General features: G+C 43.7%; 2 protein-coding genes across 3 annotated transcripts; one reads left to right on the forward strand and one right to left on the reverse strand.

Moving 5' to 3' along the window:
- Positions 1-749: 749 nt before the first annotated feature.
- mterf2 (mitochondrial transcription termination factor 2) lies at positions 750-6,015 on the reverse strand. 2 transcript variants are annotated; one of them, XM_042110649.1, is made up of 2 exons: positions 5,944-6,015; positions 750-3,220 (listed from the first exon to the last, which is right to left on the reverse strand). In XM_042110649.1, exon 2 carries the CDS (start codon positions 3,190-3,192, stop codon positions 2,065-2,067), a length of 1,128 nt encoding a protein of 375 aa, XP_041966583.1. In that variant the 5' UTR covers positions 3,193-3,220; positions 5,944-6,015; the 3' UTR covers positions 750-2,064. The 2 variants fall into 2 exon arrangements, with proteins under 2 accessions (XP_041966583.1, XP_041966584.1); XM_042110650.1 differs by having other exon boundaries at positions 750-3,173; positions 5,944-6,002.
- A 3,462-nt stretch (positions 6,016-9,477) lies between these two features.
- LOC121724236 lies at positions 9,478-12,787 on the forward strand. Its single transcript, XM_042110648.1, has 3 exons — positions 9,478-9,563; positions 9,731-9,876; positions 10,171-12,787. Exon 3 carries the CDS (start codon positions 10,444-10,446, stop codon positions 12,193-12,195), a length of 1,752 nt encoding a protein of 583 aa, XP_041966582.1. The 5' UTR covers positions 9,478-9,563; positions 9,731-9,876; positions 10,171-10,443; the 3' UTR covers positions 12,196-12,787.
- Positions 12,788-22,474: the final 9,687 nt, after the last annotated feature.

Here is a 22,474-nt window from a genome sequence, read left to right on the forward strand (position 1 = left end):
ACATGATGACTTGAAAAAGATTGGGACTTAGACTTGACTTTACTTGTGACTTGCCAAACAGTGACGAGTACATGATGACTGGTCCCACCTCTGCTGTCAAGTGTATCAATCCATTAAAAGGGTTTTCTGTTTGGCAATTTTGCATATTATGATATTATTTGTAATGTATCAAGATATTTATATATTTAGATATTAATATAGCTGTGATTATTTGATTGAAAGCTAAATTCTCTGTCTAATAGCAAAATGGTGAAATCTTTTAAACATAGAGCCATGTGTTCTGCTTTCCACCAGACTTCAAATCCCCTTCATCTGTGGTGCCCATCACCCTGTACGATGTTTTGCATTTTGATTTGCCCTACAGCTGTTTTCAGTCATGGTTGATAAAGCACTGAAGGAGTCCACAGCGCTGGGCTGTGCGGCTGGTGGGGAGCTGGGTTGTTAGTGGCTAAGCGTTCACAGTTGGTGTTTTGTTTTCATCAGATATATTCCCCACAACATGACGCTTGGGGCGAGAAGGTTTCAGCAGACAGTTTAAGCTCAGTGGTTTTCAAGAGCCTGGTGCACACACCCTGTCTAAGGGCCCCTGTTGGCCTGAACATTATGAAAATCTCACTCAATCAACATTACACCAGCCGACATGCTAATTAAGGCTATTATTGAAACTGAGACCAACTTAGGGCTCTGATCTATAGTGACTATTCAGTTTGCAGAATAGACACTCCAAGAAATGAAACTGCACAAATCTACTGATTCCACAGTGAAATGTGTGTGAATAATTTAATAAATAGAACACAAAATGATTTGTAATATACACCAGTGTCTCGCTCCATTTATATTCAGTGGAGCCTTTGCTTTGGCTCAGTCCATGCTCAGGTATTCCTTCAGTGCCCTCATTCACACAATAGCAGCCTTTCAAGTGTCAAGACAGCCTGTGATATGAAATACCTGTAACAAAATGTTCCACCCAAGACTGGCACCAAATGGCTTGGGGGAGAAATTTTTTACAGTGCAACTCCCTAGCAAGCACGAGGGAACAGCTTCGAGGGAACTGAGGAGTGCTGTTCCACGGTTTGACTGGGAGTTACCTCATTTCACATCAGGAAAAATCAGAATACAATTTCATCAACATTTTAAAAGTCCCATTCCATTATTTTCAAGTAATGCCACATCTGTGCAATACTGTTGATAATATTAAAATCCAATTCTGCTGTGCAGTGCCATGAAATGCATACAGTTCAAAAACAAGCATAAAGCTCTGTTTTGGCACCTTTACACTTTAAGACTTTGGGCCCTAATTTAAACGAGAGGCAAATAGTAAAGTCACTCACTGTGCAAAGTGAATGCATGACGTAAAGCCATTGTGTGGCTTGTGAGAGCACTGAGCTGATCCACCAATGTTTCAGCTTAGGATCTTGCTCATGCTATTAAATTAGCGAATAGATTTTGCCTCGTTATTAAATCAAACAAGTTAGACATTAGACTTTGCCTCATTATTGAATTAAATAAGTTAGACATTTTCCCACCATTACAATTAGGGCCCTTTGGCTTAGACCTGTATGGGAGAACCTCTCACCATGAGGGCCCTCTCTGAAAAACAATTGCATTCTTCAGAACAATGTAACATACTGAGTGATGTTGAATCACAGCATATTGATACTATAGTTACTGTGCTAACTATGTGCAAGGGTTGGGGTTATCTGCGTTCACAAAAACAATATATTGTTGTTGCTCACTGATACTCAGTATGTTACAATGTAATAGTCTGTGCCCAGATGGAGATTTGTTGGCTATGGCCCCAAAGTTCAGAAATCAGGCTAAGCTCGACCCACAAAAATAATTGTTGTTGTGCAGCCATCAGTTCCATCATATAATACCAACAGAAGCATAGCTAGCTGGCTCCATGGCTACCTAGGTGGTTCCACAGTTACCTAGGCTTCCACCAGTGGGCACATCTTAAACAAAAACCACTCTTACAACATTTATTCACTGTACTGTACTGTTCCACTGTAGTCCCACTGGTCTCACTGGTCAACAGGTTAATCAACATTACCAGCTTCGCACTCACTCCTCTGCCTTTAGCGGAGCCACGGGGTTGAAGAGTGGCCGCTCTCTCCGCAGCTGCAGCTTCCCGTGGCTGGCCTCAAAGTCCTTCTTGGTGCCATTGAGGGCGTCCAGGCTGCCAGTCCGGATGTCGTAGCCGTAGGCTCTCAGTCTCTGGATGCGGTAGCTGACGATCTGCGTGGTGAGCTCCAGCACGGTGGGCGTCTCCACGATCTGCTCCAGGCCCACGCCAGCCGAGCGCAGGCCCTGGAGCCGTTCGCTGAGCACGGCCACGGAGTAGTAGAGCAGCGCCGGGCACTTGAGCACCATCTCCAGCAGCTGGGCCTGCGAGCAGCCCATGGTCTCGCGCGAGTAGTCCAGCATGAGGCGCATGCTCGCGGGGTTCAGCTCCGTCACAAAGCCCCTGAGCTTGGCCAGCAGCTGGAGGAGCTGGGCGCTGGTGAAGCCCTGGTCGCGCAGGAACAGCAGGTTCTCCCGCAGGGCCTCGGGCGACTTGAGCAGCACGTAGGGGTTCTGGCTGAGCAGCTTCTGAAGCCAGATCTTCATGTTGTCCTCCTGGCCGCCCAGGCTGAGGTAGGCCTCCTGCAGCGTCTGGACCATGCGCCGGTTGTCCTCTACAGGCCGGCTGAAGCTCTGTGGGGCACCGGCCATCAGCTTGCTGATGATGCGCTTGTTGAGGCGCAGGCTCTGGAAGAATAGGATGTTCTCGCGCTGGTTGTTGTGGTGACAGGCCGATGTGAAGAAGGAGGCCGGGAACTTCTCGATGATGCCCACCAGGTCGCGGTTGTTGGGGCAGATGGAGCCCCACAGCTCCCTCTGAGCGTGCATCTGATCTGGGCTACACAGCACCGCCTCAGGGTGCTGCTCCAGGATACGAGCGATCGCTGGGCCCTCGGCCCCCAGGCCGCGCAGGAGCGCCTCCGCTTCGCTCACGTACGCCGGATTCTGGTGAAGCACCCAGCCCTTCAGCTTGCGCACTTTGCGGATGTCCACGGACAGGTTGTAGAGGGCGTCCACCGTCTGCTGATTCTCCTTCTGCGTGAGGCTGGAACAGGGCCTGGCCTGGAGAGGAGGGATCATCTGTCCCCGCCGGCAATAAAAACACGAAGCTGCAATGAGTCGCAACATGTTGTCACACTCACACAATGGCTGTTGCCTAGGAAATGGACATACACATATAAACAAAACCTATCTTAGTTAAAAGTTATAATAATACCCAGGAATTAGAAAGGGTTCAAAGAATGAAAACAAACACAATTTTTGGATGAACGTAACCGAAAACGGGAACAAAAGCAATTTCACTTGTTTCAGAGTGAAAATGTTATTACATTTTAGATAACCGGTTAATAATAGTATTTATCATTCCGATTAACCTTTGTTTGAATATTATTCAAAAGTCCATAGGCTTGGAGTCACCTGCCCACACAGTGTTACCCAGACCCCTTATAGGATGAATTTAGTCTAATTGTATGAATCAGTGTCCCCCCTATATAATAGGCTAGAACTACTAATTGCTAAAAAAGGATTTTCATATCCAACACTATCTCATTGTCTTTGTATGTAGTACAGGCTGAACGATATGGGATTTTAAGGACCGATACCGAGTTCGATATTTGAGGATTTAAAATTAGTATTGTCAATATTAGCATCAAGTCTTTCAGGGGCCTGTACTACGAAGGGAGCTTAACCTACCCAGATGTAACCCAGGGTTACTTTGTTAAACCAGGGTTGACAAAACCTGGTTATCTTAAGTGGTGTTAATCGGTACTACGACGCTGATTATGAAGTTGATTTGTTGAGCCGGGGTTAACCTGTGCGCGTTCACATAAAAGGGGCGGGTTGCAGCGCAAGTCACCACTTTCAATGATGACGCGATCACCTTATTTTTCGGATGAGGAATGCACAATTATTATGACAAGTTATGAGGAATTAAAACCCACTCTACGACAAAAATCAAATACGTCGGCAGTGAGCAAAGCAAGGCTGTTGGCAACGTATTACAGATCGGGTAGCCTAAATGCCTAAAAGTAAAGTTTTATTCCCACATGTTCTTCAAATATGTGTTACGGAGGATTAGTAGCTTACGGAATGTCTGAAATGAGTTGAAATAATTAAATAGCCTAATTTGAGTTCATAGAAAGGCCTACAGATGCAACCCAATTCAGAAGTGGGCATATAGATTACAGCAATAAGGATAATTGAATGTTTAAGTAGCCCCCCTTGACTGATTTAGTGTATGCCTAATCCTGTGAACATTTCAGATGCAACACCATTGCCAAACGCACATGGCAGCAGGTGAAAATGAAACACAAAAACATTATTCAGAATAGTAGGTTTATATAGTTATAGCTTGCATTAATATTTCTTAATTATGAAAACATGTAGGCCTAGCGTATAGCCTTCACTTGGCCTCTGTTTTACAGCTAACAAGAAACAGGTGTCTTCGAACACTACTGTAGGAGGAAAGGCACCAGTGTTTTACAGTAGCAGAGGAGTTGGCCATCGCAAATAATAGTGGAAGGCCGATTATGGAGGGGGTTGAGGGAGGCATTCGGTCGGATTCTGGTGCTGTGGAAATGTGTAGCCTTTATGTGCAGGGTACAGTAATATGACATTCAATTCAACAAGTTTGTTAAAATGGTGATTTTTATTTATTAGGCCTACTGTAGGCTATGTCCGATTTATTTTAGGCTATTCTTGCTGAGATGTTCAGCATACTGTAGGCCTATGTCCGATTTATTTTCGGACATACAGTATTCTTGCATCACCGATTGAATACATGAATGTCCACGTACGGGCATTGCTATGAGACGTCTTCCTAAATCATCTGACAAAGATAACGAATTCCCTCGGCTGACAATCTATATCTTCATAGAGAATATCGTCCGGGTAGGCTATATTTTCTGGCGGTCTCTAAAACCCCTCGCCCTGCGAAGAGTCCCTCGCTCCAATGTCGTATGGATCATCCAGGTACGCCGACATGTCTCGGGAGAAATTGTTAGTGGAGGGGTAGTACTTATAAAGGGTGTGGTTAACGGAAACCTCGGGTTTACCAAGAACATAACCTGGTCGGAGCAGGTTTGAGATGAAGCGTAAATTGCCATGGCAGCATACCTCGGTTAAAACCTATCCTCCTTTCGTAGTACGGGTTAATCGGGAAGTTACGCCACACGTGATGAAGTTACCCAGATAAACCAGAAACACCGCTTCGTAGTACAGGCCCCAGGTCTCTCAGGCTTGAACCACACTGCAACAGTGACCCAGCTAGAAAATAGAAGGGATTTCCCCCCCCTTGATGCGAGTAATTCTGTGCAGAAATGCATTGCAAAGACCAGTTGATAGTCATAATTTGTGTTTAAAAGCTCTAAGGAGAGGCCTTGGAACACTGGAACAGGAATGAAAAAATAATGTTTTTGCTCAGAACGAACCGAAATGTAAATCTTTCAATCCCCAATCTAACATTTAAAACATGCCATGGTCAATGAATCAATGAATCTTTCAAATATGTCCTTTATGCGCAAAAGTAAGGAGAACTGGATGAGTGTGAAAACTAGATAAATATCCGATTTTGCATAGACAGCATTGTTGTTAAAGATTCTAGAACAGCTCCTGCTCAGCTCTAGAATCTTTGGTTGTTATAGATACACATTGCACGCAATGTTTTTTCGGGATTCGGGAACGCACTTGTACACTGTTAGCATTAGCGGATAGCATTTACAAGGATACAAGGATACAAGGAAGTTTTTGCACATTTGATTCAGTTTAACTAGGTTATAATAAATGTGTCAACGAGGTGCACATAGCAATTTCATCATACTGAACACGGAAGCTGCAAATCCTAAAACACAACATAAATAATATAGTTTGGTGAAACATTACCTTCAAAGATTAGTGGTCAACTTTATGTCATGTTATGAAACCGGCAAGATGGTCTTCTTCTCTCAAATTGAATAATTAGCAAATGTCTTATCCTACTCTCTACTGCCCTCGCGAGTAGAGGAGTGAACATGAACAGATCGAATCAGAATAGGAGTAGGGGGAAATCATGACAAAAGAACGCTATCTGATATAGTTCATATTTTCAAAGAAACCTAACTGCATGAAAACAAATTGAGCATCTATTTTATCTGCATGTTGAATATATATATCCACTGGCAGCACAGCAGTTGTTCAACATGCAGATAAAATAGATGCTCGATTTGTTTATATATATATATATATATCCAGAAAACGTGCGCTCATTTTACTAAATTGTGCTGTCAATTTAGTAAATCGTCCTCACGATTTAGTAAAACGTGCACACGATTTAGTAAATTGTACGCACGTTTTACTAAATAGTGCACTCATTTTTACTAAATTGTGCTCTCATTTTAATTGTTGTAAATTGAGTGCACAATTTAGTAAAACATGCGCACAATATAATAAAATGTGCACACAATTTACTAAATCGTACCCACGTTTTGCTAAATTGAGAGCACAATTTTGTAAAATAAGTGCACAATTTAGTAAAACGTGTGCATGATTTAGTAAAATGAGCGCACATTCTATCGATACACAAAATATCTTGCAATGACACCTCCTGGGCTCCGTATTCACATGAGCAACAGAGAGAAACATTTTAAAATGTCTCATGTCATGTCTTAAAGTTAATATCTAACATCTGTTTTCTATAAGTTACCTGAGCTTGAATGTTTCTTATTGGCTATCCCACACCAACTCTGTGTGTGTGTGTGTGTGTGTGTGTGCTTACACTTAATGTAATTGCAATACTTTGCCAAATCCAACCAGACCGACCATGTGCAAGTGGCTGTGAGCACAGTAATCAGTGTGGGTTGTAATTAGTTTAGTATGAGGTGGAAAATGGCCCCTGAGTGGGAGACTATTGGCAGCTTTGGCTCCCATCTTGCCTCCTTAAAGCTGCTCACACAGCCAGCTGCCTCTTCACCCCGTACACGCTCAGTACTGTCTCAAGCCTATTGGCTCTGTGCACTAGCGTTGTGATGTACTTCCGTTTCTGTCTTGAGGTTGGCAAACCAGTTTCCTGTTTGTTGACAACAAGCACCTAAAGATGAAGTTATACCGAAAGAAATACAATGTACGCAAGTGTTTTAAGCTTCTTAAAACCGTGGTCGGCTCTAGGGAGCTCTGCTGTGTGCTACTGCTCGGTTTCAAGTCGATATAAAATCGATTTTAGCTTTTTCCTAAAAATGCCAGCCTACGTACACAGTGGCGGCACAAAATAAGGAGGGCATGATTTTTGGTGTCTGAGTGCACGTTTTGGTAAAGCACTCATCTTCAGGTGCTTTTTAACAGCGACAACAACCAGGAAATGGGTTTGCCCACCACAAGACAAAAACGGAAGTCTGTCACTACACTAGTGCACCATTGTTTTGGCCAATGACCTCCATCAAACTCCATTGCTCACTTCACTGCACTGCTGTATCACTTCCGTTTATGTGTTCAAAATGCTGAATACACAATGCTCAGGGTAGAACAGAAGACAGTGTGTGCCCTGTGTGACAGTAATGTTGTTTAGGTTGAATTTGTATTCACCCCTTGCAGACACGTGACTTAAGTCACGTGACGGCTCCATGCTGGACGGCAAAAAGATGGGAGACGGACGGCAAATTACATTATGTCATAAAGATTATGATGAACTGAACACCATTACTATAACATCTTTGTAGTTCAATGTATTGCTGTTTGGGGTCTGATAGTCAAAGAAGATGCCAGTGGTGTTGTTAGATGAAATGGGTCATGATCGCAAATGTAAAGTTATTAAAACTGGTGGTAACAGCAAGGGGAGATAACGTTACGTTAGGCTACTGTAATTAACATTATGGTAAATGAACACCCATAAGTATTTCTGGACTAAAATATTGCAAAGCGATTTGGTTACTTTATTTGTCTTGCTTTTATCAGTTGTAACATAGTCAAAACGTTAAGAATGTCATATCAGAACATGAAATAATAACTAGCTGCCACACTTAGAAGCTAGCTATTCTAGCTAACGTTTATCGTAGCTCATAGTGCTAGGGCTAATGTAACTCGTCAGTTTGTACGTTGCCCAGCGAATAAATTTACTTCTTACATGTCTTAAGTTAAAGAATTGAAAGAAATAGGAAATTTAAAAAAAACTTGAACGGTATTATCTGTTTACATTCAGATCTTGCCAAAGACTTTGCCTAAGTGCTATATGCCGTCCTGTTCAGAGTCTATGGTTGCTATAGCAACCGCTGCTGTGCTTCATACACTGAGGAGATTCATGCAATTGTGGTTGAAATACTCCCGAAACACAAAGAAAACAAATCAAAATATATCTATGCAAGAACATGGGATGTTGTTGTATTCCAAACAATAAGCCAACAGTCGTGGAAGGGCATTACTACGGTTAATCTCACTATAATCTCCTAGCTGTGCGATATGTCCCATTACAACCCATTGATTTGATTCGTGTTCTTGCCGTCCACTAGGCTATTTTGCTGTGGCGCTAAAAAAACGTGACGTCACTTGCAAGGGGTGAATAGTCAAATGATGTGCTGTATGTACACAGTACAGTGCATCTACTGTTGTGGGGGAGTGGATGGGCCGGGTGTGGTGGCTATCAGGCTGTTGTCTCATTGAGGCCAATTACATCTCATTTAATTCTTATCCCAATCAATGACTTTCAATTGGTCAAATTAAGTCTTTAAGGCACAGAAAAGTGTCTGAAAAGTGTGCTGTGTTCCCAGTGAGAGTTTCTTCTGCCAGAGCCCAATAGAACTCTATGTTAACCACCGATGAGAAAGTGCGTGCTTGGTCCTCTTAAAGAATGAACTTAACTCCAATTAACACAATTACACAGTGAGTTTGGACAGAATGTGTTGCTTTCCAATTGTATGGCTCCAAGGACGTCTTATTCAGAGTGAGGATTTGATTCTAGCACTGCCTTGGCTATTATACAACAAAAATGCAGAGAACAAAACTGAGGATGGACTCCAAAAATGTTCTAGTCCAAGCGTATTATGGCCATGACCCTAAGTGTGTATTTCACAGTGGGTGCATCTAGTTTCCCAATTCAAAGTCAGAGAGAGAGAGAGTGAGAGAAGGGTCAGCAGTCAGATGATATTTTACATATTTCATACCCATGATGCACTTCTTCCTTTGGGATTTGAAACATTGATGCAGGATTGGGAAGAATTTTGAATTCAGTTGTTCTTTATTCCTCCAGAGATGACTGCACACATGTGCTGGCAGCGTTTTGCATGGGCTTCAAAAACAGCACCAGCCCACTGAAATCCACATCAAGACTGCAACAACACAAAGAAAAGAAACTAAAGCCTAGATGAAAACATGGTCTTTTTATATGTATTGTGATGACTTGTAAAATGTGCAAAGGGAGTGGTATAATTTTGTTAAATTCTTATCAGCATTTCTGTTCTTCCTCCTGGTAATATTAGACTTTGCCCCGGCATACTCAAGTTACGCTAAAGAAGGATGTTTACTTGGACTCTACCTAGGTACACTTTTACCTAGTCAGAGGGAATGAAGCATGGCTTCTGACGTCACATACATAACATTGTTTGCGTGTTTAGCAAAGGGGAATTCTAAACACTATTGTTATTGTTTTTTTTAACAGGAAATACATTCCCATTGCACAGGGAAATAATTCCTTGTGCCTTCTTAGATTTGCCAGTGGAAATATGATGTGAGAGATCTACACAAACACAAAGGATCTTCATTCCCAGCTGGGACAAGATTGAGACCAAGATTGAGACACATTCTAGGCTGATGAGTTACAACAGTGATACTTCTGGCTTGCACAATAAGAAAGTTTGTGGCCATGTGATTGTGCACTTTCAAACACACACACACACACACACACACAGAGGCAAACATTCTCTGCTACTCACAGACACATTTCCACTGAGTAGATCATTCTATTAGAAGCACGCACATACGCACACACACAAGCCACTTACTTCAGCACTGTTGGCAAGGAAACTAGTCAAACCACGCATTTTCACAGCACCACAGCACAGTCACATGCATATCATGACTGTTACTTTCTGTATTTGTTTGGATTCTCCCAGAGATATAAACTTTCTTTGCATATTTCCTCTGCAGAAAGAAAAAAACAAAAAGTATTCACCCATTTCCACTGCTGGCTCTCGCTGTAAGAGTGGGATTTGTATCTTGAGAGCGAGAGAAGGTACAAGCGAAAGTGCACAGGAGGGTGAGAAAGGGGGCGGACCCGCAGTGCCGGCCCATCCAGAAACAGGTTAGTGTCAGACGACGCAATGCAAGCGGAGCACACACACAACAGCCGCAGTATGCAATAGAGCCTCCAGGAAGAAGTGCTGCTGCTGCTGCTTCTGCTCCACAGGCACAGGAACAGGCATGGACACACTCAGGGACCTGGCGCTTCTGTTGGCCCTGCTCCTCCTCGGTTCTGCCCGCTGCGCTGAGGAGCTGGAGCCGGTGCTCAAGGCCGTGGGCGACTCCATGGAGATGGGCTTCTGCTTCGGGGTGGACTACATCGTGGGCTACAAGTTGGTGGGCGAGAAGCGACAACTGGTGGGGAACTCCTCCAGCGAGTCGCCCAGGGGACTGCTGAGCGGACGGGTGAGCATCACCAACCACCTGGCGTCCCTCCTGGGTTTGGAGATCACCAACCTGACGTCGGCCGACTCCGGGGTCTACTTGAGGGAGTGCTGGAGGGACCACCAGCTGATGAACCAGCAGAAGCACTACCTGTACGTGTGTGGGGAGGAGGCCGGCGTTCAAGAGATCTTTGTGTCCCCAGACGGAGGGGCAGATTTCGCCTGCAACACCAGCAGCACCGGACTCCCAGGCTCCAGCATACTGTGGTTCCGTGAAGTTTACCCCAAATACAAGGCGACGCTGTTCCTGGACACAGAGCAGTCGCTGACCCCTGTCCAGCCGGAGCTCAAGGAACAGATCCAGGTGAGAGACGGGGGCGCGAGCCTCCACATCCCATCTGAGGTCATGAAGGACAGCCGCAACTTCCACTGCCTGGTGCTGCGGAGCGGTCAGTGCTTGGCCTTCCAGAACATCGAGCTCCCCGAGAGCGAGGAACCTGACGTGAAGACCGTCTTCCGCTCGGAGGGGGAGAGCGTGCAGCTGACCTGCCCCATGAAGCACCCTGAGCAGAAGAAGAGGTTCTGGGAGACGCCGTTCGGCATGGTGGAGTCAAGCGCCCCCGTGGAGACGACAGAGGGGAATCACATCAGCGTGCTGGAGGGGCAGAGGGCAGGGGAGTACTCACTGCTCATATCCAAACTCACTGAGAATTCCGCGGGGGATTATAAATGCTTCGCTCCCTTGCTGGTGGCAGATTATGCTGTGACGGTTTGCCCAAAGCACGAAACCACTGAAGTGGAGTTTTCTGAGGGGGGTGAGGTGGTGCTGGAATGTATGCTGCAGGAGGGGCAATTCAGTGTCCAGTGGTATCGACAGAATGGGTCTCACGAGGAGACCTTGTTATCGGACTCGGGCGATCCATCCATCGATTTCCCTCAAGACCTGCAGGATAGGGCCGCTTTTTCGGAGGAAAAATTCACACTCACAATTTCCCGCCTCACCCCTAAGGATAACAGGACATACTGGTGCGTTGTTCTGGAAGAGATAGTATTTACGGACGAAGACTACACTGATGTCAGCGTTGAGGGCAATGAGGATAATGCTGAAGTTGATGCTGAAGTTGATACTAATGACGACGTTGCTGGAGAATCTGGCGAGTTTGGCAACACGTGGGAAGAAGAGGATAAATGCCTCTCAAGGCGAGTGATCCACTTGGTATACAAGGCCTCTCTAGACCCCACGGGTGGCTCTGGCAAGAGTGGCTCTGGCAAGGGCTTTGACAAGGATGGGCCTGACAAGGGCAGGTCATTGCCTAGTCCTGGTCCTGATCCTTTTCAGCCTGGTCCAGAGCCAGAGCCAGAGGCCACAACCAACCCACTCGTGTTCGCCGTTGCAGGCGGAGTCATTGGCTTGATCGTTGTGGGGGCTGTCATTGCAATAGTGTTTAAAATGCGTGCAAAGAAGAACCATGAGCAGGCTGGGAAAGTGGAATGCTCAATAGAAAAGGGGGAGGTCGCTGGGCTTGCGCCCGAGAAGAACAGACCTTGACTGTAAAGACACATTTTTTTTTCTGTTTTTAGCACTGTTTGCACTGCTTAAGGACATCTGAGGTGGTGTACTTTTGTACCAAAGTACAGCACAGGACACCCTGCATACTTTCCACTTTGCCCTTGAACCTATCAACTGCAAATAGTTTCTGGGAGACAAAGAACAGTGTTGGAATGAGGAAATAATGATGGTTGACCAGAGTGGATCTTTGCTATGCACTGTAACAGAGGCATAACTCCCAGAGAGGTGCACTCATGACAATGTTGTGAGAAACCTAAAACTAAAACAAAATCGAAGCCACATAAACAAACCAATCGTTTAATGCCATTTTCCCACGCTGTGTGTATTAATCTTTTATGTTTAGAAGCTATCTGGGGCATAGATGGTATCCGAGAGAGATTTGAACTCTAGTCACACACAGCATGTAAAGGATAATATGAAAGTAATGAGAAACAGCTCCTGGCTTTTTGCCACACTGCCTCCGAGAGTGATGACTGAACCAGCTGGATTTTCTTCACTGTCAAATCTTTGATTCATGCTTGTAAAGGGTGGTGTTCGTACATCAAAACCAATAAAAGATTCTTCTTAAGAATATTATTTTTTTCTTACAGTCAGCTGTAAATAATGTTATCATCAATAATACTAACAGGGGTATTAGAAGTAGAAGTGTAATTATTAACACAATGTTAGTTGCTGTTGTTTTCTCTCCATAGTAATAGTGTAACCTGAGGTAATCAAGGTAAACGGTTCTGCTGATAACACGTTGATATGGTGTGCTGCTTTAATAGTGCTTTAAAGCAGTAAATGAATGAGGCGCTGTGCATGACCTCCTGTGAACTGCTATCAACTGTACCTAAACACTAAGCTGAATTGAACCCTGGGGCAACTTTATGCCTATCCCCAGTCTCCGTTCTCCCCCTAACTGCCCCTATCGCTGATCTGCAGAGAGACTGAGCATGACCAGAACACCAGCATTCAAACATCCCTTCTCATGACTCACCACTCCAAAATGGACCGTATCATGAGAATGGCCTTCACTTCCTTGGCCACTTTGCCCTTGCATTTTTAAACCCTTCAATATTTACTGGTGAACCATATTTACAGTTTAGCTGTCTCCCTGGTGATTTGGTAGAGCAGTGCTGTGCACCAGACCCATTATTCTGAGCAGTCTGGCTGTTTTGAAGGCGTGGCAGTCCAGCCATGCACAGGGGAGAGAAAAGAGGAGTGAATTGAGCAAGAGATGGTTAGAGGAGAGATGAGGAGTGGGATATGCACATCTGCACGTGGTGGTCTGACTTTGACGTGTTTGTGCCTGCGTTTTGACTAGAAACAGTTATGACGTACTGTGCGGGCAGATAAAGTTTAGACAAAGTCTTATAGCAGGTTTAGATCTTTTCATGTTGAGACAGGGGGACAGATAAACGAGGCAGTGTGTGGGAAGGGAAGGGAAGGGTGAGGGAGAGCTCCACTCGTTGGTATTTGGAGAGCAACTCATAGCCCTGATGGGCCAAATTATGCACGAAAAACAGTCCCTCTGTGCCATGTGAGAGAGGAGCACTGACAGACATAGAAATTGCCCCAACTTCACAAATTCGCCACAGCCACTGGGGAGCTCAGCTCAGCAGATATGTGGGGAGTCACACAGACCACAACCTGCATTTCTCACAGCTCATGAAGCTTTCTGTATGCCACGTACTGACACACAACACTGATAAAGGTTTCACACCTATATCTTCACACTTCAAAGAACGTTTTGGAAGATCTCCCTTTTGCCTGCATGACCAGTTCTTTTCATTCTTGAGAATTGTTTATCTCTGGATAGTGCATGTGTACATTGCGTGTGCACTCGTTAGCGTGACATGGCGTGACACGAGACAACGGTGCTGCAGAAATGCCAAAGCTGGTGAAGGTGCCAAATGTTTTTCTTTCCTATTGTGTGAGGCGCGATGAGTCATTAAAGATCACTTAATCAAATCCGCGAACGCGAGAATGACGATAAGTCTGCTGGGGCAGAGGCGATGACAAGAGCACGCCTCTGCCCACCTATAACCGCTGTCATCAGACACCCGTAACTGCCAGGGTGGTTCTGTCGCCCTGGGGCATCTGTCATAATGCGAAGAACAAGACTTTCTTCTCTTGTCACATCTGACAGGCAAAACACAAGCATGTTGAATGCTGCGTATCTCATGTTCCCATGTAAGGATTTGAAGGTATAGTGTCTAGCAGGTGCCTCTGAAAGAAAAATGGCTAATCCTTGTGTTAGCCTCTGTCCTAGTGGCATAAAAAGCACCAGACTTTAGAGATGATAATGGAGCTCCTCTGTCTTTTAATCTCTTTCTGGATTATGACAGCAAGGTCTCACAAAGGCACCCTAGTCATGGTTATGCCTTTCATGTTGTGAACTGCATCCTGCTGAGACTTTCGATTGCTGCTGGGAGAAAAACAGTTCATCGCCTCGCTCTGTTAATGGTTCACTATGCCAGTGATAGTGACTCAGCCTCAATACTCCAGTAATTGCGGTCGAATTTACAGTGGCACACAGTGGCACCTGGAGTCTCAAACCTGAACTACAAATCTGTGACAGCTGAGGGTTTTTCGGTTGCTGGTTTTTCCATAGCCCCGTTGATGGTAACCTTGAATATCTGAACCTGAGAGAAGAATATTTCCTGTGCACAGATGAAGGGTATATGGTGCATCCACATTGTGCATTAATCGCGAGACAGGAGCCAGTGGGCACTGGGACTCTCAGACCTGTCACTCACTCAGCCTTCTAGAACTCACTGAATCCAGCAGTCCACGTGAGAGCCATGAAACCACTAGGATGCATAAAGTCTCCCTGTGGATGGAGGATGTGAACATGACATAATTGAAATTAATTGACAAGATGAAGAGAAATTGCGAGCAATAGGGAAAGTTTGTCAGGTCTTTGGAACTTTCACCAATGCCTCTTTTTAACAAATCTGACAGTTGCGTTTCTTGAATGCAATGCAAATTTGACAAATTAGCATTTAATTATTTTTAAGACGTACAGCAACAACACTATAGCCTGACGAGCCAGACACACATTAAAATTTAGGGTCTGGCCACTCACCGTTCGCAGTGCTCAGTCCGAGGGGCGGGATAATTGGTTGTCTTTCAAATTCCCTCTGCACGCAATAGGAGCGCTAGTCCCATGCGGAGCTAGTTGGCTAGTTCAAACTTTTGCCAACTTAATAAAAGCTTAACTCGTGTCACACTGTTCGCCAACAGCAACATCCATCTTATTTGTTTTCAAGTACAAGGATACAAGGAAGTTTATTGTCACATGCATATAGTTACTGGAAGTAAGAAATGCAGTGAAATTATGTCTGGTGTCAGCCTATTTGTGCATTAATGGGGGGGGGGGGGGGGGGTAAAAAGTGCAGTAGAAGAGGGGTTTATTAGATTAAGTGGCAAGGGCTGCATAAAAAAGGTGGGGGAGGATTGGGATTGGGTGGGGGGCACCAACAAGGAGCACCCAAGAGCAACAGGGGCAAGGAAAAACTCCCTGACCAAGGAAGAAACCTTGGGCAGATCCACGGCTCAAGGGGCTAACCCAACTGCCAGGGGTCTTGGTGTGTGTGTTGGGGGGATGTGTGCTGTAAGTATGTTGGGGATGTGTGTTGGAGAAGCTTCCTGATGAAATAATGTTCTGTGTATGTAGGGGGGGGGGGGGCAGGGACTTATTATTGCAAGCAGAGTACTGTATGTAATGTATGTGAGTGATGACAGTGAAGATGTGTGTGTGGGCGGGAGGGGAGTGGAGCAGTGACTGTGTGTGTGTGTGTGTGTAGTGTGTGTGTGGGTAGGTGGGGGCAGTGTGCTGTAAGTATGTAGAGGATGTGTGTTGGAGAAGATCCTGAAGACAATGTGCTGTGTATGTGGGGTGGGGGGGGGGGGGGCAGTGTGCAGCAAGTATGTAGAGGAGGCTTACTGTAGCAAGCAGTGTGCTGTATGTATGTGAAGTGATGACAGTGATGATGTAAGTGTGTGTGTTGGGGGGGGGGGACTTACTATTGCAAGCAGAGTACTGTATGTAATGTATGTGAGTGATGACAGTAGCAGGGAATTCAAGCCAAACCGTTGCAACTCTGCCATCAATCATTATGTTAAGCCCGCCTAACGACTCTACGATTTGATTGGCCTGATAGAAGTTTAATTTTTCGAGCTCACAAGCCAACGGAGAGTTGTTAGACTAGCCCTGGCAGCAGGTGCGTCTAGATTTCTAGGCTAACAATAGAGATGACTGCATTTGATTCAAGTGTGTAGGCTCAGTGTTAACTTGCCAAATTTAAGTGATTCCATTTAAGAGGGACTAATATTTTAAGACATTTGTGCACAAGACAGATTAACAACCTTGAAACCCTTGAAACTGATAGTTGTCCATTCATTGAATGTACATATTTAATGTCAGGATTACAGATATGAATTGATATTGAAAGAACAAATCGCATTAGCAGGGATAAACAACCAAGAGTAAAAATATAAACAGTGTCAGCTGATCTCTCTCTCTCTCATTCTCTCTCTCTTGCTCTCTCTCTCTCCCCCCCCCCCCCTCTCTCTCACACACACACACACACACACAGAGAGAGGGAGAAACAATGGTTAGGCTGACAGCCTGTGGGAATGACAGGCCCTGTGTTTGCCCTCTGGAGACGCTAGAGGTCATGAGGTCTTAGATAATCCTCAGGGAATGTTTCTTGAGAATTTAATGTTCTTGATTTAATTTAGTTTGAAAAGTCCTTTTCTTATCATTCAAAGAATATCAAAAAGCACAATAGGAGCAAGAGCCTTCTACTACTGAGCCCATGGAACAATCTTTCTGCCTCCATGCACCATTCCATCTTTAAATCTAGCATTCTTCTTTAGCAGACTCTAGTAGACCCTAGATAAGAATAATACATCAAACCCAGCACCCTTCAGCCCATATTTAATGCCTGTCATGTCAAGCAGTTGTGGCTACATGCTATAGACTGTATCACAAAAGGAGCGTCTAAGGATCCAACATGTGGTGTGTGTGTGGTGTGCGTCTCTCACCAGTCAGTTGCAAATTGTCCTGCTTCCCTTTCTATTCTTGTATAACTAACATCCATACACACCATGCCAGATAGCCTCTCCCTTGTCCTTACATATCATATTATGCTAAGCCCATGATACTGATGAGGTGACCTCATTACCTGTTATTCTCATTGTCTCCCTTTCCTTGTGTGTATGATTGATATTCTTTGTCCCCCTCCCCCCCCCCCCCCCCCCCCCACACACACACCGTCCCGTGGGATAATGTTCTGCTTGTTCTGCCCAAGGTCTCTTCCTGTTAAAGACCAAGTGTTCCTTTCCCCCGTCGCCATCTTGGTATACATCCTCAATATATACAAGATATTTAAGCAAGGTTAGTAAATGTTAGTAAAGGATATCCCTACTCATGGAATGCCTATTTTGCAATTGGAAATGAATTAATAGCCAGGCTGAACTTAAACAGTTGTACCATGTACAGATTTACAGACATCATCCTTTGATAACTGGAATACCACTGAATGGGCTTGACCTGGTTGGCTCTCTCACAGAACTTGGTGTTGACAGATGTCTGAGGAAAAAAGGCAAGCACTTCATCACCCCCATAGGTCTCTGTAAAGTTTTTTTTATAGTATATAGGCAGTACTTCATCTGATGAGTGACAAGGCTGAACCAGAGGGTCACTAGTTTCTTCAGCAGGATTAGCCTGTCAGGTCCAATACCCTGGGCATCCCAATCGTTCTATCAACCTCCAGACCAGGCTATGCATAAGCCGGCTCACAAGTGATGATGACATGATGATGACACCACGATGACACCATGGGATATCATCCTGTCCCCACCAGCAGTCACTTCTCTTCTCAGTTCATGTTTCTAGCTTTGTGCAGATACAATCCTGACTGGTGACTCATTTCGATGTTCAACTTCAGTAGTTGAACTAGGTTGAACCCATTTGGACGTTCTCTGGCATGTTTTCCTCACATGATGATCAATATATGGCTCTTGTCTACTCTTGACATTATGCTTTTAAGCACTTCCATGAGCACAAGAGTAATGAGATGGTTGCTTGTGTGTGTATGGTGGAGATCCTCTTGGTCCTATCCCATCTGGAGCGGAGAGCCCTGTCTGGGCTTGAGAAATCGCTCGTGCTGCCAGCAGGATTTTGAAACCCAGGAAATGAAGGAAATGAAGTGTGTGCTTCAGAAACGTCTTCCCAGCAGCTGGAAACCTTTCTGGTGCTGAGTGAATTGGTGGTGATGAGATCAAACAGGTACACAATCTTTATGTGCAAGATTGTGCAATCTGCCCACTTCCCTGCTCTGTTTCCAATCCTGCTGAAGCATAGCATCCTGTCTGCTCCCCCTCAGACCGTCCCACACTTTCTGCAGCTGGACTGAATACATTTATCCCATCTTTTTGGGTTAGCATCATACATGCATCCTGCTCCACAAGCTGTGGTGGCCCTTTGCAGTACATTATCAAAACATCTGGGCATTAGGCTTTTTAACATTAGGTAACAGATAGATAGATAAATAGATAGATACTTTATTGATCCCCAGGGGAAATTCAAGGTCTCAGCAGCATACATACAACACAAACACATTCTTTAACAGCAGAAAGAGTAATTAAAGTATATAATATAAAAACACAACTAAGCAGTAAGGACAGTAGAAGATAAAGAATATGCTACATATACTAAAATATAAATTATACTAACACTTAATACAATATATAAAAATATACTAAAATACAAATTACAAAAATACAAATTATACTAACTAACACTTAATCTAAATCAATTCTAAAAACAGTATCCACATAGTGGTGATTAATAAATCAGAGGCGCTTGCAATGACTGAGGCAGGGACTGAGCCTGTGATTTTTGTGCATAGTAAGGTATGGTAAGGTGCTCTAAGGTGCTCTGTGTGAATGAGTGTCATGGTGGTGCAATGGTGATAGTGGTCATGGTGATTGTGCAAATGAGTAAGTCAACGGTGCAACAATGCAGAAATAAAGTAAAGTAAAGTCTATAAAGTCTATAAACATCTCCCCTTTAATATTTTCTGAAGCCCCTGAACACTCATAAGACTCATAGTGTCAACATTTCAGTAACAGTAGCAGTCCACATTCATACTCAATCAATGCTTCCAGCAGTTGCATACTGTAGATGTGAAATGTTTGAATAGGTGGGTACTCCTGGAGATAGTCTCGGCCACCTAGGTAGAAAGGTGTTGCTTTTTAACTCTCATTAAAGGTGTAATTTCCTGTGTAGATTTGAAAACAAAATAGCTTCAGCCAAGCTGGATGCAATTACCTAACACACTGGACAGCAAACTGTTGAATCCATTTGCAAAATCTGATGATCGAGGTTCAATTTTGGTGATGATCTAATCCACCCAGAAAACCTTTCCATGCATCCAGATGACTCAGCCAGTCATCAAGGTCAAAGTCAACTTTATTATCCCAAAAAGGATTCATCCCGATATTGCATAGAAATAGGGCATCAAATCCTTTGTTTTGAACTGTCTCTAGCAGGTTGGTCTCTTTAATCTAAAAATCGAATTGCTCAGGGAATAAACATGCAGGTTTTTCTTTTCTTTGGACTATCTTTCCCATGCCACTTTGGAACCTATTGTGTATAGGATGAATAGGGTCACAGAGGATGCGCTCAGTCTTGCTCAAAAGAAGATTTTTTTCACAACTGAGCTGCTGACGTCTGATTTGCATCCGATGCCTCTACTTGCCATCTTCATGCGATGCAGCTTTTTTCTGCGGTCTTGCTTGTGTATGTTACCAAAAACACAAATCAAACCAAAGCACAGGATGATCTGAAGGACACCTTTATAAAACAGCTGTAAGACATGATGGTCGACATAAAAGCTATTCAGTTTCCTCAGCAAAACCATTAGCTGTTGCAGCTTTCTAACCATAGCAGTAGCTCATTTATCAGACTTCAGCTGATGGTCAATTTCAATTCCTAAGTACTGTTAACTCTTTCTATGCATCTGTTGCTAACAATAGAGTAGGTAGCCTGCTTCTTCCCTGCTACATCTAAAATTGATGACTGTTTATTTTGCTTCGGTCGCATTAACAGCCAGGAAGTTGTCTAAGCACCATTTAATTAAGTTCCCATCTTCTTTCTCGAAACCAACCTCTGCATACTTAAAAACGTGTGTGTGTGGGAGCAAGAGCTCGACACTCATCAGTTTGGAGTGTATACAGTATGGGAGACAGAACGGAGCCCTGTGGGGTCCCAGTGTTTATAGACTTGGGGGTAGAAGTAGCTGAATTAAATCTGACTGGTCTGGTCTAGGAGAAAGTCATTAATCTGTAAAATAAGCCTCGGATTTATTCCAAGATCCACCAGTTTGCCCACCCGCAGGTGGGGTTGTATGGTGTTGAATGCACTTCTTAAATCAATGGAAAATCTTCACAAAACTATACATTACCATAATTTTATATAATTTTTTTATTTTAGTGACTTTTTGACCATGATATACTGTAACTCACAACAGTTGTTGGAGAGTTGCAGTTGTTGGGACAGAATTCCCTAAAACTGATTTCATGCCACTTCCCAAAATAATTGTCATTGATCTACATGCTGTAAGGAATGCAGTCAGTGGCTGTGTTCTCTTAAATAGATGACATGTCTGTGCGCAAGGTTTCTCTAAAAGAAGGAAAGAAGAATGCATTGGTCCCTTTGAGTGTTCACAGCACATACTAACAACTTTATTCCTCACTAACACTAAAGATAAAAGGGTAATAACTGGTTTTATAAAACTGCAGTTCAAGCATTTCAAACTGAGGCTTACAGATTTGTGGTAGTGGAAATACACTTCACTTTCAGTTCTCATGGTAGAGTGGCTTGTCTTTTTATCTTTCCAGATTGTTTTATTAGGTGAAGTCTCGACTGCTGATGTACACTGTATATTTTCTTCCTCTTGGATCCACTGCCAGCATCCTCTTCTTCTGACAAGACCATACTTCAACTTACTTCAACAATTTTCAGTAAGGGGTCCCTCTCCGTTGCAATATGATTTAGATAGCTGCAAAGGCTACATTCCAAACAACCTTTTTTCAATAAATATTCACAGCACCATGAGGAGAGCACTAAATTCCCATGAGTCCATGCCATGAATAAAAGCAAGGTAGCATTTAATTCTGACTCCTTCAATTCTGACACCACTCAGTCATCCTACTGTATATAGTAGTTTTGCCCGTCTTACATAATTTAGCATTCTAACATTCTATCATAGAAGGCCTTGTTTTCAATTTTATTTATAGGTTTGAATTTACATATGACTTAATGTGTGCCACTGCGTACAAGGTGAGGCAGGCACTACTCTTGAAAAATATTTTGGTACACTGACTTGTACCTTGCTTTGGTTGGCTGATTTGGGCTCCAAGGTCAGCTATTAGCATTAAATTGCTTTCAGTATTAATGCAGAGGCACTATGTATAAGGTAGAAAGGTTTCTCCCAGGTCTCCTGTATACTGACAGTTCTCCGTCTTTAAATATTTGACTGTGTTAAGTATGGTGACATAAACTCAAAGATTATGGAAAAATGCACTATGAAATTTGACATTAACATTATATTTGTTTAATCACAACATCAAAGGTTAACATGTGAATGATTCAACAGGCTTTACAGAAATTGTTTGACCATTTCATCCTTCTGTCACCAGATACAAAGGTATTATGTCTTATCTCAAGATCTGGATAAAATAATTAAACTGTTTATCCTTTATGTTGAAGGATGCAAGTTTGAGCCAGTGCAGGACGTCGGTAATTTGACAATGTTGAGAAACAAAACAGGTGACCGGGTGCTTTTCTCCAGAATGAAGAAAATTGTGGTTGTATGAGGAGGATTCCAGAGATCCTCAGGCCTAATTTGAATGAAAGTGTAACCACAGCGAATTTCATAAGCAGACTAAATAAATGCACTAAATTTAACAGCTTGGGTAAAGTCAGGCACAAAAATCGATGAACCAGGTCAGTGCTCCCAAATGGCACACAATAGCAGTACTTCATGCACAAGACACTTTGCTTGTTGACAGACTTTGCACCTTGCACCATTCGAATTAGGGCTGAATGTGTTTTGACCTCGAGAAAGTAAAAAAAGACCCTAGCAAGACAAATGATGTACTTCAGAGGTGCGGGCTGTTCAGAGATTTGAAACACATAATTACAGGTTTAAATCTTGGACTGATAAAAGTCTTGTGCCATACTGTACATATATTAACCTTG

Source organism: Alosa sapidissima, chromosome 11 (assembly GCF_018492685.1).
Source record: "Alosa sapidissima isolate fAloSap1 chromosome 11, fAloSap1.pri, whole genome shotgun sequence".
NCBI classification, from domain to species: Eukaryota; Metazoa; Chordata; class Actinopteri; order Clupeiformes; family Clupeidae; genus Alosa; species Alosa sapidissima.